Source organism: Euleptes europaea, chromosome 9, assembly GCF_029931775.1.
Source record: "Euleptes europaea isolate rEulEur1 chromosome 9, rEulEur1.hap1, whole genome shotgun sequence".
In the NCBI taxonomy this organism is placed as follows: Eukaryota; Metazoa; Chordata; class Lepidosauria; order Squamata; family Sphaerodactylidae; genus Euleptes; species Euleptes europaea.
In genome coordinates, this window is record NC_079320.1 from 10484189 (window position 1) to 10497711 (window position 13523).

The window sequence follows — 13523 nt, forward strand, 5'->3', positions numbered from 1 at the left end:
CCAGTAGCACCTTAAAGGCTTACAAAATTTCTGGCAGGGTAGGAGCTTTTGTGAGTCACAGCTTCCTTCTTCAGACAGAGTGTGGTTTGAGATACAACCACGTGCCTTGCATTCTTTAGCTTGACTTGGCCCAAAGCTGGTGGTTCCCCTTGGCCTACTGGGCATGGGGTAGTCAGTGCACACTCATTGAATGCTGATGGTCTGAGGTTCAGCCCCTGCCGCTTTAAGTGAAGTCTGGCTGGAAGAGTTCTTTACCTAGGACCTTGGACAGCAGCTGCCAGTCAGCGCAAATAATACTGGACTTGATAGACCAGGGGTCCCCCAACCTTTTCGAGCCCGCCAGCACCTTTGGAATTCCAATACAGGGTGGTGGGTGCAATCACAAAATGGCTGCCGCAGGAGGCGGAGCCAACCACAAAATGTCAGGGAGTGAAGATATTCATAACTCTTAATAGAAACGCTTCCAACATTTTAGGAAGAAGATGTTTGACAGAATGCCTTATAAAATTAACACACTGTTTAAAAATATTTTCTTGCATACACACTGCTTACTTCAAGTCGTGAAAACTCTTATGCTGTGCTGCCAGCTGCTGCCAAAGCAACTAAAAAAAAAAACCTGCACAGCCAGTCAGATCTCCACTCATCCATTGCATGAACACTTGAAGCTGCCTTATACTGAATCAGACCCTCGGTCCATCGAAGTCAGTATTGGCTACTCAGACCGGCAGCGGCTCTCCAGGGTCTCAGGCAGGGGTCTTTCACATCACCTACTTGCCAAGTCCCTTTAACTGGAGATGCCGGGGATTGAACCTGGGACCTTCTGCATGCCAAGCAAATGCTCTACCACTGAGCCACATTCTATCTCAGTTCATTACTGAAAACATTTTTCTTTCTCCTACTATGGGGAAGAGAAAGCCAGTGGTCATTGGTCTGCCATGGCTTCTGTCTCAAGTGCAAACATTTTTATTGAACCATTTCCCAGGAGATGACATGCTCAGCTTCACCAGGACCTCTAAGACATCCCGGCTGGCAAGTATCGCTCTCCTGTGCTCAGGTAGTTAACTTGAAGAAGAAGAAGAGTTGGTTTTTATATGCCGACTTTCTCTACCACTTAAGGAAGAATCAAACCAGCTTACAATCACTTTCTCTTCCCCTCCCCACAAGAGACACCCTGTGATGTAAGTGGGGGCTGAGAGAGCTCTAAGAGAGCTGTGACTAGCCCAAGGTCACCCAGCTGGCTTCATGTGTAGGAGTGGGGAAACAAATCCGGTTCACCAGATTAGCTTCCGCCGCTCATGTGGAGGAGTGGGGAATCAAACCCGGTTCTTTAGATCAGAGTCCACTGCTCTTAATCACTACGGAGAGGTGGACTCTGACCTGGAGAACCGGGTTTGATTCCCCACTCCTCCACATGAGCAGCGGAGGCTAATCTGGTGAACTGGATTTTTCCCCCACTCTTACACATGAAGCCAGTTGGGTGACCTTGGGCTAGGCACAGCTCTCTCGGCCCCACCTACCTCACAAGGTGTCTGTTGTGGGAAGGGGAAGGGAAGGGGATTGTAAGCTTCTTCTTCTACAGCACGCTGGCCTTCCTTTTCCTCTGCTTCAGGCACTTGCTCCTCTCCAAGCACCACATTCCCTGGCAAGGCAGACAATTTCCTTGAGAATTTAGGTCAGAACTCCCCCCCCCCCACACCCCTTAATAAACCACCAAAAACTCACAGCAGCCCAGTTAATATAAACCTCACTGGCGAGGATGTGTGTCACCACAAGACAATGGAGGAAGAATAATTATTATTACCATTAAAAGAACGGTATCAGTACAGGGTGGTGAGGGAAAGAGGACGTGCTTCAGCACGAACTGTGCTGTGCTCTCTCCACGTTCCTTAACAATACAAAGAACAGAACTCGGGCACACCTTCTGGCAACTGAGAGGGAACTTGCGGTGCTCTTCATTTCTTAAAGGAGTTCCTTGCAGGAACTGTAGTGTCGCAGTAGTGATGATCTCATCCTCAGCACAAGGAGACACCTGTTAGCTATGTCTTCCTTTGCTTACAGTTTTTAGGCCTGGGAAAGTATTTAGCTAATAAAGTATTTTAAGGAGCCTCGTGGTGCAGAGTGGTAAGCTGCAGTACTGCAGTCCAAACTCTGCTCACGACCTGAGTTCGATCCCGACGGGAGTCGGTTTCAGGTAGCCGGCTCAAGGTGGACTCAGGCTTCCATCCTTCTGAGGTCAGTCAAATAAGTACCCAGCTTGCTGGGGGTAAAGGGAAGATGACTGGGGAGGGCACTGGCAAACCACCCCATAAACAAAGTCTGCCTAGTAAAAGTCGGGATGTGATGTCAGCCCATGGGTTAGGAATAACCCGGTGCTTGGACAGGGGACCTTTACCTTTTTAATAAAGTATTTTAGCTGGTAAAGTTTTTGGGGAAATTATTTTGATGAGACAGCTTAGGGCCTTCCGCCTATCTATTTTAGAAATGTGCTCATCGTGTGTTAAAGTGAACACATGTGTTTGTGCTCATTTTGCTTATAACGACAGCCAGCCAGGTACTTCGAAATAGTCAAGTGATTATAAGTGACTTCAGAGATTAATCAGATAGATAAGTTTTCTCTATAACTATGCATGCTTGTGAAGACCAAATCAGATTTTCTTGAACTGACCGTTACAGTAGCAGCTAAAAGACCAACAAAATTTCCAAGTTATAAGCTTTTGAGAGTCAAAGCTCTCTTTGGGATGGGAGTTTTAACTCTTAAAAGCTTACATCCTGGAAATCTTGTTGGTCTTTAAGGTGCTTTAAATCTTGCTCTTCTGGTGCTGACCGACACCTGAGACTGTCTTGTAGGATCTGTATGCCTTCTCAAATGGTGGGAGGAAGAGAATGAGAGAAGCTAATAGCAATAACAAACCCTAAAGATTTGTTAGCAATAACAAACCCCAAAATACAGCAGAGTGTCTTTATTCAAGGGCAAAATGAAAACAAAAGGGAACAAAAAGAGAAAGATATAGACAATTCAGGACTTCTATACAGCTTATTAAAGGCAAAGGTAGTCCCCTGTGCAAGAACCGGGTCATTCCTGACCCATGGGGTGACGTCACATCCCAATGTTTACTAGGCAGCCTATGTTTACAGGGGTGGTTTGCCATTGCCTTCCCCAGTTGTCTACACTTTACCCCCAGCAAGCTGGGTACTCATTTTAATGACCCTGGAAGGATGGAAGGCTGAATCAACTTTGAGCCGGCAACCTGAAACCAACGTCCGTCGGGATTGAACTCAAGGTCGTGAGCAGAGCTTGGACTGCAGTGCTGCAGCTTACCACTCTGCGCCATGGGGCTCTTATACAGTTTATTACTGAATATCAAATAAAAGCAAAGTCTAAAAAATCCACTGATGGTACTTCCCTTTAGCACATGACTCCATTTATTTGATTAAAAAGTACAGGAAGAAAAGGTTGGTGGGGGGGAAGGCATGGAAACTGTGATGTTGTTTGTAAAATTATAAATATCGATATCTTACCTTTCAAACCTAGTGTTTGCAGCTGGAAGAGCCGACCAAGTTCATAAGGCAACACTCGTAACAAATTGTTGTTTAAAAGCAATTCCCTAAAAGCAGAACATATAATTGATATCAGCTTAAGTAGAATACATATTTATGTGAATCCAGTTACGTTGAATATTACCAACTTTATTTTAAATATTTCCCTGAGGAGGAAGAGGTGCAGCAGCCTTGCTTTTTAAAACATGCCACCTTTCCACCCAATTAGGGTCCCCAAAGCCTTTCCACTGCTGGTGAAGGGACGGTATACTTTAAAAACAACTTGCCTTTGATCGCTCACGCCCTGACCTTACACAAACTCCACACCAATTTCAAACGAGCTAGAGCGGGATCAACAATTATTTGAGGAGGATAATTCAAAGTTCTCTCACTGATTGATTTGCATGTTAAAGGTAAGAAGAAGAAGAGTTGGTTTTTATATGCTGACTTCCTCCACCACTTAAGGAAGAATCAAACCGGCTTACAATCACCTTCCCTTCCCCTCTCCACATCTAACATCCAGTGAGGTACGTGGGGCCGAGAGAGTTCGGAGAGAACTGTGACTAGCCCAAGGTCACCCAGCTGGCTTCATGTGTAGGAGTGGGGAAATAATCCAGTTCACCAATTAGCCACCACCGCTCACGTGGAGGAGTGGGGAATCAACCTGGGTTCTCCAGATCAGAGTTCACCACTCCAAACCACCACTCTTAACTATTACACCATGCTGGCTCTCAGAAGAAACCTGAACACCTTCCAACACCCTTGCAATGACAGTTCCAGAGGCCTCACTATGTTAAGTCTGTTGCAGCAAAAACAAGAGAAGAAATCTGGTGGCACGTGAAGGACTGACAATATTATACTCCAATGTAGTCCATCAATGTTTTATGCTCAATTAATAGCGTTATTAAATCCTTATGGCGCCACAAGACTCTTTGTTTATTACGGCATCGCGATGGGACTCCTGACTAACCTCTCTTTCACCTGCAGTACGATAAGCAGAACTGTTCTTCCCAGCGAGTTAACAATTCAGTGATCCAAGGTAAGTCAAGTAGAGGCAATGTAAGACATGACGGCAAGAAATTTGTGAATGGATTTTTAAAAACCCAAAAGCAGCTTGGTGTGGGCATGCGTATGTGTGTGAAGGGACTGGATGGGAGCTGTAACGCTGGGGGGGACGGACACAAAAGTAACTGTTCCTTTGCAGTCTCCATTATCCCATCTAAATCCACACTTACACACAGTCCAGCCGCTACATATGCTCAGCACAAAAAAGCTCTCAAGTTGCATACCACTTTTTTAAAAAACCACCACAACCACCGGGAATTTGATCAGGGATCTCTCACCGTCTTGTTTTGTTGCATCCCAAGAGTAGATTAAACATGTTGGAAATTCCTTATTCAGCTAGATAGCAGTTGTTACCTGGATACAACTGTCTCTAAATTTCAGCTACACTCAAAAGGGAGCTTAGGAAGAGCAGGAAGAGAAGAGATGCAAGGAACGTTCATAAGAACAAAAGAAGAGCCCTGCTGGATCAGACCAGGGGTGCATCTGGTCCAGCATCCCTGTCTCACACAGTGGCCAACCAGTTCCTCTGGAGGTCCAACAACAGGACCTAGAGGCCAAGGCCTTCATAAGAACATCAGAAAAGCCCTGCTGGATCAGATCAGGGGTCCATCTAGTCTAGCATCCTGCCTCACACAGTGGCCCAACCACTTCCTCAGGAGGTCCAACAAAAGGGCACAGAGGCCAAGGGCTTCCCAATGTTGCCTCGTGGCACTGGCATTCAGAGACTTATTGCCTCTAAACATGGAGGTTTTGCTTCACAAATTTTTTAAAAGAAGACGCCTGTCCTTAAAAAAAAAAGTACAGATTCTTCTCCAAGGCTATTTAGTCATCTTTTGGGTTGAGTACTACAAGCAGCAGACCTTCTATATGAAGTTTGTGAACAGGCTCTGTCACGGGAATTAGTTCATCCACAAAAGCCCACGCAGAGAGGAGCTACACATTAGGATGCGACGGGGCCCCTACCAAAAACGGCCGCTTCCAGTCAAGCAAAAAATGGCAGCTTCCTCCCCCTCTGTAACGTGTAGACAAACTTACCCATGTCCTGACATCATCACGCTGTCCATTTCCCTGCCTCCGCTCCACGTCATTGGCTGCTGCTGACGAGGGCAAGGCAACATACAACATGACAACGTCAGAACACGGGTATGGTAACGTGGAACCCCGCCCATAAGTTGCACAAAAAAAGTCCAACAAAACTTGTCAGAAAAGGGTTCTGGCGCTTCAAGTAAAGGCACTGTCCTACATCTAAAGCCAAATTACGATAAAAGTAATATTGAGTTTAACTCAGGCTCAACGGTAAATCACAGCACCCCCCCCCCAAGGTCTTACGGTTTTGGAAAAAGGATAACAATATTCCTCACCTGAGAGATACCATGTTTCCTAGTTCTGCTGGTAAACTTCTGAGTTTGTTGGATGAAAGATCCAGGTAAACCAGATTATGAAGCTTGGCAATATCAGGCGGAATGCGAGTCAGATAGTTGTCGTTGAGGTGTAGAGCGGTCAAGTGCGTTAGCGACCAAAGTGACGTACTTAAGCTCCGCACTCTACCTAAAATGAAGAGGGTGAATACGGCATTTAAGAGTTGTCCTTACTGCTTTAAAAGATTATTTCACTCTGCATTCTTCTGAAGAAGATTTTTTCAATTTCCCCCCTAAAGTTTCTCATCTTTCCATTACAGGCCTGGGGAAAATTAAGCAGCCAGTCAAAAGCTGTGCTCATGATGTGAGTTTGAGCCCGACGGAAGCTGGTTTCAGGTAGCTGGCTCAAGGTTGACTCAGCCTTCCATCCTTCCGAGGTTGGTAAAATGAGTACCCAGCTTGCTGGGGGTAAAGGGAAGATGACTGGGGAGGGCACTGGCAAACCACCCCATAAACAAAAGTCTGCCTAGTAAACATCGGGATGTGACATCAGCCCCATGGGTCAGGAATGACCCGGTGCTTGCAGAGAGCACTACCTTTACCCCCTTCTCACATTGCTAGTTCTTTACAAGCCATCTTCCCCTAACATCATAAGGTGAACCTTTCAGGCTTTTCATGAGGATGACCATGTGTCTCCTAATGCAAATGACTCTTAAATCTTGTGACAGCAAACAATTCTGTGTTTGACTTCTTGACTTTAAGACTTGCCATGGAGCGACGGGCTTGCTATCAAGTACGTGTTAAACCATTCTCAACCTCCCAAATTAGGCGAATAATTATTTATTTATTTATTTTAATCTGACAACTCACCCGAGATTTCCAATTCTGCCCAATGGGACTTCTTCCCATTGGCTACCTCCTCTGCTGACATGATGGTGTAAATTCTGCGAGGATCTGGAGGATCATATTTTTCCTTTGGCATCCCTGTTAGTCTGAAAGATAACCCCACATGATTAGTACAACACAAATTTCTCATCACAAAGCAGCCCACTGAAAGTTATGCCTCTTAGACGGTCCCACTAGATTCAGCAAACTTAATACCTGCCATTTAACCTCGTCAGCTACAATACTCATCTCAAGATGGGCCAAAAGAGAGGGGATACAGAAAGACGAGGAGCAGGGAGGCTTGATTTTGGAATGGCAAAATGAGTTGAGGCAAAGAGCACCAAACATAGTATCAAAGAGTTGGAAGGGACCCCCAGAGTCATCTAGTCCAACCCCCTATACAATGCAGGATTTATCTGTTCCCCACACCCCCAGTGGCCCCTACTCCATGCCCAGAAGATGGCCAAGATGCCCTCCCTCTCATGATCTGCCTAAGGTCATAGAATCAACATTGCTGACAGATGTCCATCTAGCCTCTGCTTGTTGGCCAACTCTTCTTCCTTTTCATTGAGCTTGTCCAAACAGAGGTGCTAGTGCAAGAGAGAGCATGCTCCGCAGCAAAGTCTCTCTAGCGCACACCGAACTAGTTCATAGAATCAAAGCCCAAGTCTCCAAAAAGGGTCACATGAAATTTGCTGTATGCCCAAAAGTCGTTTATTCAAGCAGTCCACTACAATATCTAAGTGTAGGTACATCTCTGTAGTAATTTACTTGATATTGCCCCCCCCCCGCCCTGCCCCGCCACTGAGAAATATGTTCTCCCAGGAAAATTTCTATCTGAAAAGTTTGTCTAGAGATCTTTCTGATAATCAGAAGTGTTCTGAACAAACCACAAAGAAAGACAGGGCCAATTTTTTTAAGCACACACATAGAGTCATAAATTAAACAGAGGCACTAAAACCTTTAAATACAATCAGGGCATTGTTTGCCAACCTTATAATTATAAAGGCAGATAGGTTGATGTTTTTCTTTAGAACTCTGACAAAATCTTACAAACAGGAAAGTTCCAGTTTTAAATCTCTCTCGCACAACCCTGTACCCTTCCCAGAGGCATTGTGAAGCCCTAGACACAAAAGCATAAATAGTTCTTACTAGGGGATTTTGAAATCAAAGTGTGGCGTATGTATCCACACACGCCTTTCAGTGTGTGTAACTTTCTAAAGCAAGAGCTTTCAAAACACATTTAACTGGAATTCCTTCAAAGACCCTATTATGCAGCAGTCAAATATTATCTTGATATTTTGCACCTTTTTGATCTGTAACCCAATCGAAGGGAAGGATGTGGCCTACATGCATACAAAGGCAGCATTACTAATGGGCAAATATAATAAAATTCCAACACTGTTGGAAAGTACAACAACCATGCAGACTGGCTCTTTTTGATTGGATTCAAGGTTTTAACAGCTCCTAGCACATCCTCCGTCCTGTTTCACACATGCATATTCACTCAGAAGTAATCTGATCTCAGTGCAATTTATATTACCCCCATTATAGAATCATAGAGTTGGAAGGGACCACCACAGTCACCAAGCCCAACCCCCTGCACAATTCAGGAAATTCACAACTACCTCCCCCACACACACCCCTACTCCATGCCCAGAAGATGACCAAGATGCCCTCCTTCTCATGATCTGCCTAAGGTCATAGAATCAGCATTGCTGACAGATGGCCATCTAGCCTCTGCTTAAAAACCTCCAGGGAAGGAGAGTTTACCACCTCCCAAGGAAGCCTGTTCCACCGAGGAACCACTCTGTTTCAGATCTCAAAAGCTAAGCAGGGTCGGCCCTAATTAGAGTTTGGATGGGTGACCGCCAAGGGAGTCTAGGGTCACTACGCAGAGGCGGGCAATGGCAAACTGCCTCTTGCCTTGAAAACACTTGGGGTCATCATAAATCAGCTGCGACTTGATGGCATTTTCCACCACCATATATACATACAGACACAATATTTTAATAGATAATGTCCAGTTCATTTCAGTGTAACAAACTGCTATGCCTTGTGAGAAAAGAAGTCAACAGAGATATCTATGCAAGCTTTGGAGTAAGAGAGCTGTACAGGCCATTTACTGTATTACCGTTAGCAATGGAGACTATTTCAGTGGACTAGTGATTCTTTTAGACTAAGATATGAACTTCAAAAAGGAAATGTAAGTTTCTCCCTTCAACTGACCAAAGCTATTAGTCCTATTTCAAAATATATGCATGTTTACAATATTCCCATGCAAAGGCTTTGGGGAAACTATATATATATATATAACAAGATTTGGTTAAAACGTGTTCATGACGCACACCCGCATATTTTACGAAGACAAAACTATCGTCAAGGCCAGAGACTTCTAAGAACAACCTTGAAATGAAAGTTACCCAAACAATTACATTCCAATATTTATTTATCTGAAGCATTATTGTGTCCAGGATCAGAGGCACCAGTTCTCCCAAAATAGCTACTATCTTTCCAAACACATTTACGGGGAAGCTGGGTTCTTGTGACTGTAGCTGGAGAACGGAATGGAAAATTTCCACAAGGACAGCTTAGGGTAGGTTTCAACCCAAAGCAGGAAAAAAAACCCATCCCTTCTGCAAAAATACTTTAAGATATGGTTGAACTAAGCCTCACAACTTAAGTTTCACACATACATAACTCATCTGAGTTTCTAGGTATGTGCGCATTGTGTGGCAGGGAGATATTATCAGAGTTGTTGCTGCAACTGGGGAATCAACCACTTACAAAAATCTTTCACCATAAATGAGTCAAAGCAAACATTTCCACTTCCTTCTTCACTTAAATCAAAAACAAATAAATAAACCAAAAAAAAAAAAAAAAAAAAACAGGGCAGACAGCTATGCATTAAAGTGAGGAAACACACCAAAATAATGGTATATGTCAATGTCCTAATGCAGTCTTGCGGGACTGCAAGAAGTACTCTGTGCAATATCTGAAGGATCCCTCTGAACTTCAGCCTGCCCAGATATTGTTTTTGTGTGTATATACAAACTTAAAAGAGGCAGAACATGAAAGCGACAAATTGGTTTGGAACATGCGCATCAGCCTGTTGAGAGAATAAACCAGGTGGCAAATCTGGTTGGTTGCCCAGTGATATATATGCCAAAGAACCCAAAACACTGTGCCTTGAAAAGAACATTTAGATTTAAACCGGCTCAAGAGCCATAATTGCCACTTAAGATGCATCCTTATGGCTGCCTCCCCTAGGAAGACATACCATTTACATAAAGGTTTGGGTACTATGGTGCGTTTGCCTAACAGGCCCAGCTGAGACAAGAGTAAAAATTTACACAGGCAGAAATTTGATTCCAGAAGTCAACGGCAAAGTTATTTTGAGGCAACTAACCAGTGTAAACACCTGCTGAATATAAACACTGGAGTACAAACAAGGCACGTTAAATCAAAGAAATTAAAGGTGTGGTTTGTGGGGGTATGGAAAGAAAAATAGGGAGTTATGCTATTCCGTTCTAAACACAGGCTTAATATTTTAGCCCGTTCAGTCAGACTGGGGTGGTGGCAGCCTGCCTCGCCTGCTAATCAGTGATATGACTCAACTCTGCCCATACAAGTTGAACCCTGTGCAAGGAAGCCCTTTCTGCACCACAAAAGGGAGGCAAACAGAAATGGGCTCTAGACATGTAGGCCCCACGCAGAACACTGTCAAGGGTATGAACAGCAAGTAGGGACAACTGGCCTCCCACTGAGCTCACAATTTGAACAGCCTCCATATGGAGATGTAGAAGCAAACCACAGAACACAACAGCACGCTGGCTAATCTCTAGTTATTATAACGGTAGCAGATTCAAATAGGTCACAGAATCGATAACAATAACAATATAACATTAACTTAAACAACAGCAAACCAGCTCAATTGCCCTCAAGTGGGCAAAATATATCACAAGTCAAAATCCAAATAAGCGACAGGGAATAGAGTCAATCACTGAGAAGATGCTTTCTTCTTCAAATGAAATATCTTTTCTTTTCATCCACAGGTGTATGATCCTAGAAGATCAGCAATGGTGTCCAGTAGTCTTACGTATCTGAGTAAATATGGATTTAACACATCGCCTTAGCACAGGGGTGGGGAAAACAAGGTTTCACTTACCTGTAACCTTTGTTCGTCGAGTTGTCTTCTGTGCAGGCACACATTGGGACTGCGCACGCGCAGGCCAGCCATCGGAAGATTTCTATAGCTTCTAGATACACGATAGGGGGCGCCGACTGCTCCGCGCATGCGCGCGCTTTTTTTCTTTTTTTCAGAACCTTTTTTCTGCCAAGGGCCATTTGAATATTTATAACATCATTCGGGGGCCATACCAGGCGTAGATCTCCCGGGGGGGGGGGAGAGGCTAGGGTTGCTGGGTTCTCTTCGCTACAGGCAGGAGTTTATTGGCTGGAGATCAGTTGTAATAGCAGGAGATCTCCAGCCACTACCTGGAGGTTGGCAGCCCTAGGAGAGGATATGCAGAGAAGGCTTGGAGGGTGCCTCTGCTCCCAGTGGTCCTCCCAGTCTGCCCCGTCGGAAGGGCAGCCAGCGGCGGGCCCGGGCAACCGAGGCGCCGGGGAGAGTCCAGCTTGCAGCCCACGGTCAATCTGCTGCGGCAGAAGCGTGGGCGGGGTCTGCAGGGACCACCACCACTCCGGGCGCCTTGGCTGGTGAGCTCACAGCGGGCTCACCAGCCCAGATCTGGACTGGTGTGTGTGTGGCATGGCTGCCTTGTCGGGCAAGCCGGCAGCAAACTTGGCAGCCCAGATCTGGACTAGGGGAGGGCTGGCTGCCTTGACTTGGCAAGCCTGCAGCCCTCTCCCAGTCCAGAAAGACAGGGAGAAAGAGAGAGAGAGAAGAGAAAGAAAAATAAAAAGGGAGAAACAGAGAGACAGAGTGAAACAGATAAGAGAGAAGGAGGGGGAAGGAGAGGGAGAGAAAGAAAGAAAAGGACGGAGGCAGACAGAGAAAGAGACAGAAAAAGAGGGAGAGAAAGAAAAGGAGTGACAGAAAAAGAGGAAGAAAAAAGAGGAAAGCCTTCCCCCCCACAAACACACAAACGGCCCCGCACGACCGGCCTTCAGCCTCCCCCCCACATACACACCCGGCCATGCATGCAACCCCGTGCGCAACCAGGCTTCAGCCTTCCCACCTCCCCCACACACACACCCGGACGCACACGCGGCCTCGCATGGCCAGGCTTCAGCCTTCCCTACACACACACCCGGAAGCGCATGCAGGCCGGCGCAACCGGGTTGAACTGGGCAATGGCGGCGGCTTCCGCAGCAGAGTCTGCGGGCCCCAACAAATGATGTTGTGGGCCTTAAACGGCCCGCAGGCCGGAGGTACCCCACCCCTGCCTTAGCGTAAGGAAGCAAAGACATTTCCCCTTCCATGCTAATACACTCTTCCCCCTTGGATGTAATTCACAGTGGGTAGCCGTGTTAGTCTGTTTGCAGTAGTCAAAAAGGGCAAGAGTCCAGTAGCACCTTAAAGACTAACAAAAATATTTTCTGGTAGGGTATGAGCTTTCGTGAGCCACAGCTCACTTGTTTTGTGAAGTTATAAAACCTCAACTTTCCGTCAGCAATTTGCCGCCAGTTAAGAACAAAAAAGCCAAAAGGCCATTTCTCAGGAAAGCATGTAAACCTTTTAGACAATTTGCTGAGGATAATATACTGTTTTCCCAGTGAGAGTTGGAAGTTACCGTGAACATGAGGTATTTTAGTTCATTAGCCTCCTAACCACCAGACCTGACTCAACACCCAGCTCGACAGGAAGAAGCTTTCACAGCAGGGGTTTTTTTGGCCACGGACTTTAGATTGTGTTATCGGCCATTTGGTAGTTACGCAACATCACATAATAAAAAGTAAAGGGCTGTGTGCGCCAGCAAGCAGGATCCTTTAGCATCCAGACCACAAGTGGACAATATTCAGTAAAAGGTAAAGATCCCCAGTGCAAGCACCGGGTCATTCCTGACCCATGGGGTGACGTCACATCCCGACGTTTACTAGGCAGACTTTGTTTATGGGGTGGTTTGCCATCACCTTCCCCCAGTCATCTTCCCTTTACCCCCATGCTGGCACTAGATTGGAGATGTGGCATTTCCCACATGTTCACTTAAGGACACGCATAGATGTCATGCTGATATAGTTAGACCCTAATTAGTTAGGCACCAAGAAGGTGACAGGCTGCCTCTGCTGTTGCCTTTATTTAGAATATTTCTATGCCGCCTCTTCAGAGTACTGCTTGAAACAGCTTACAATTAAAACAATTACAATAAAAAATAAAAACCTCATAAATCCAGGCAAGCTACTGGCCTGCAAACATTTTTTTAATAACCCATATACTCTCATGTACTTACATTAATCATTTGCAGTCTAAAAGAAAATAATAAATTTATAAAAACTGTTCTGCCCAGTGGCAATTTTTGTTGAACGCAGATGAACCAAGAACAATGAAAAGTTAACATATACTTCTCAACGCCAGGTATGCTGCCATCCTCAAACTCGAGCTGAAAAAACATGGGAAATACATGAGATATCTGATCCAAACTTTGTATGGTCAAAACTTGAGAACTGTGCTAGCCAAACATTAGAAACACAACTTTAAACCAACTGAGACTTGGT

General features: G+C 45.3%; 1 protein-coding gene across 1 annotated transcript in view; it reads right to left on the reverse strand.

Annotated features, from left to right (window-relative positions):
* CNOT6L (CCR4-NOT transcription complex subunit 6 like) overlaps positions 1-13523 on the reverse strand; it is a 47067-nt gene that overhangs the window by 17003 nt on the left and 16541 nt on the right. The window contains exons 2-4 of the mRNA XM_056855255.1: positions 6831-6952; positions 5964-6150; positions 3520-3605 (exon numbers count right to left, since the gene is read on the reverse strand). Coding sequence (XP_056711233.1) covers positions 3520-3605; positions 5964-6150; positions 6831-6942 — 385 coding nt within the window. The 5' untranslated portion in view covers positions 6943-6952. The remainder of the gene's footprint in view (positions 1-3519; positions 3606-5963; positions 6151-6830; positions 6953-13523) is intronic.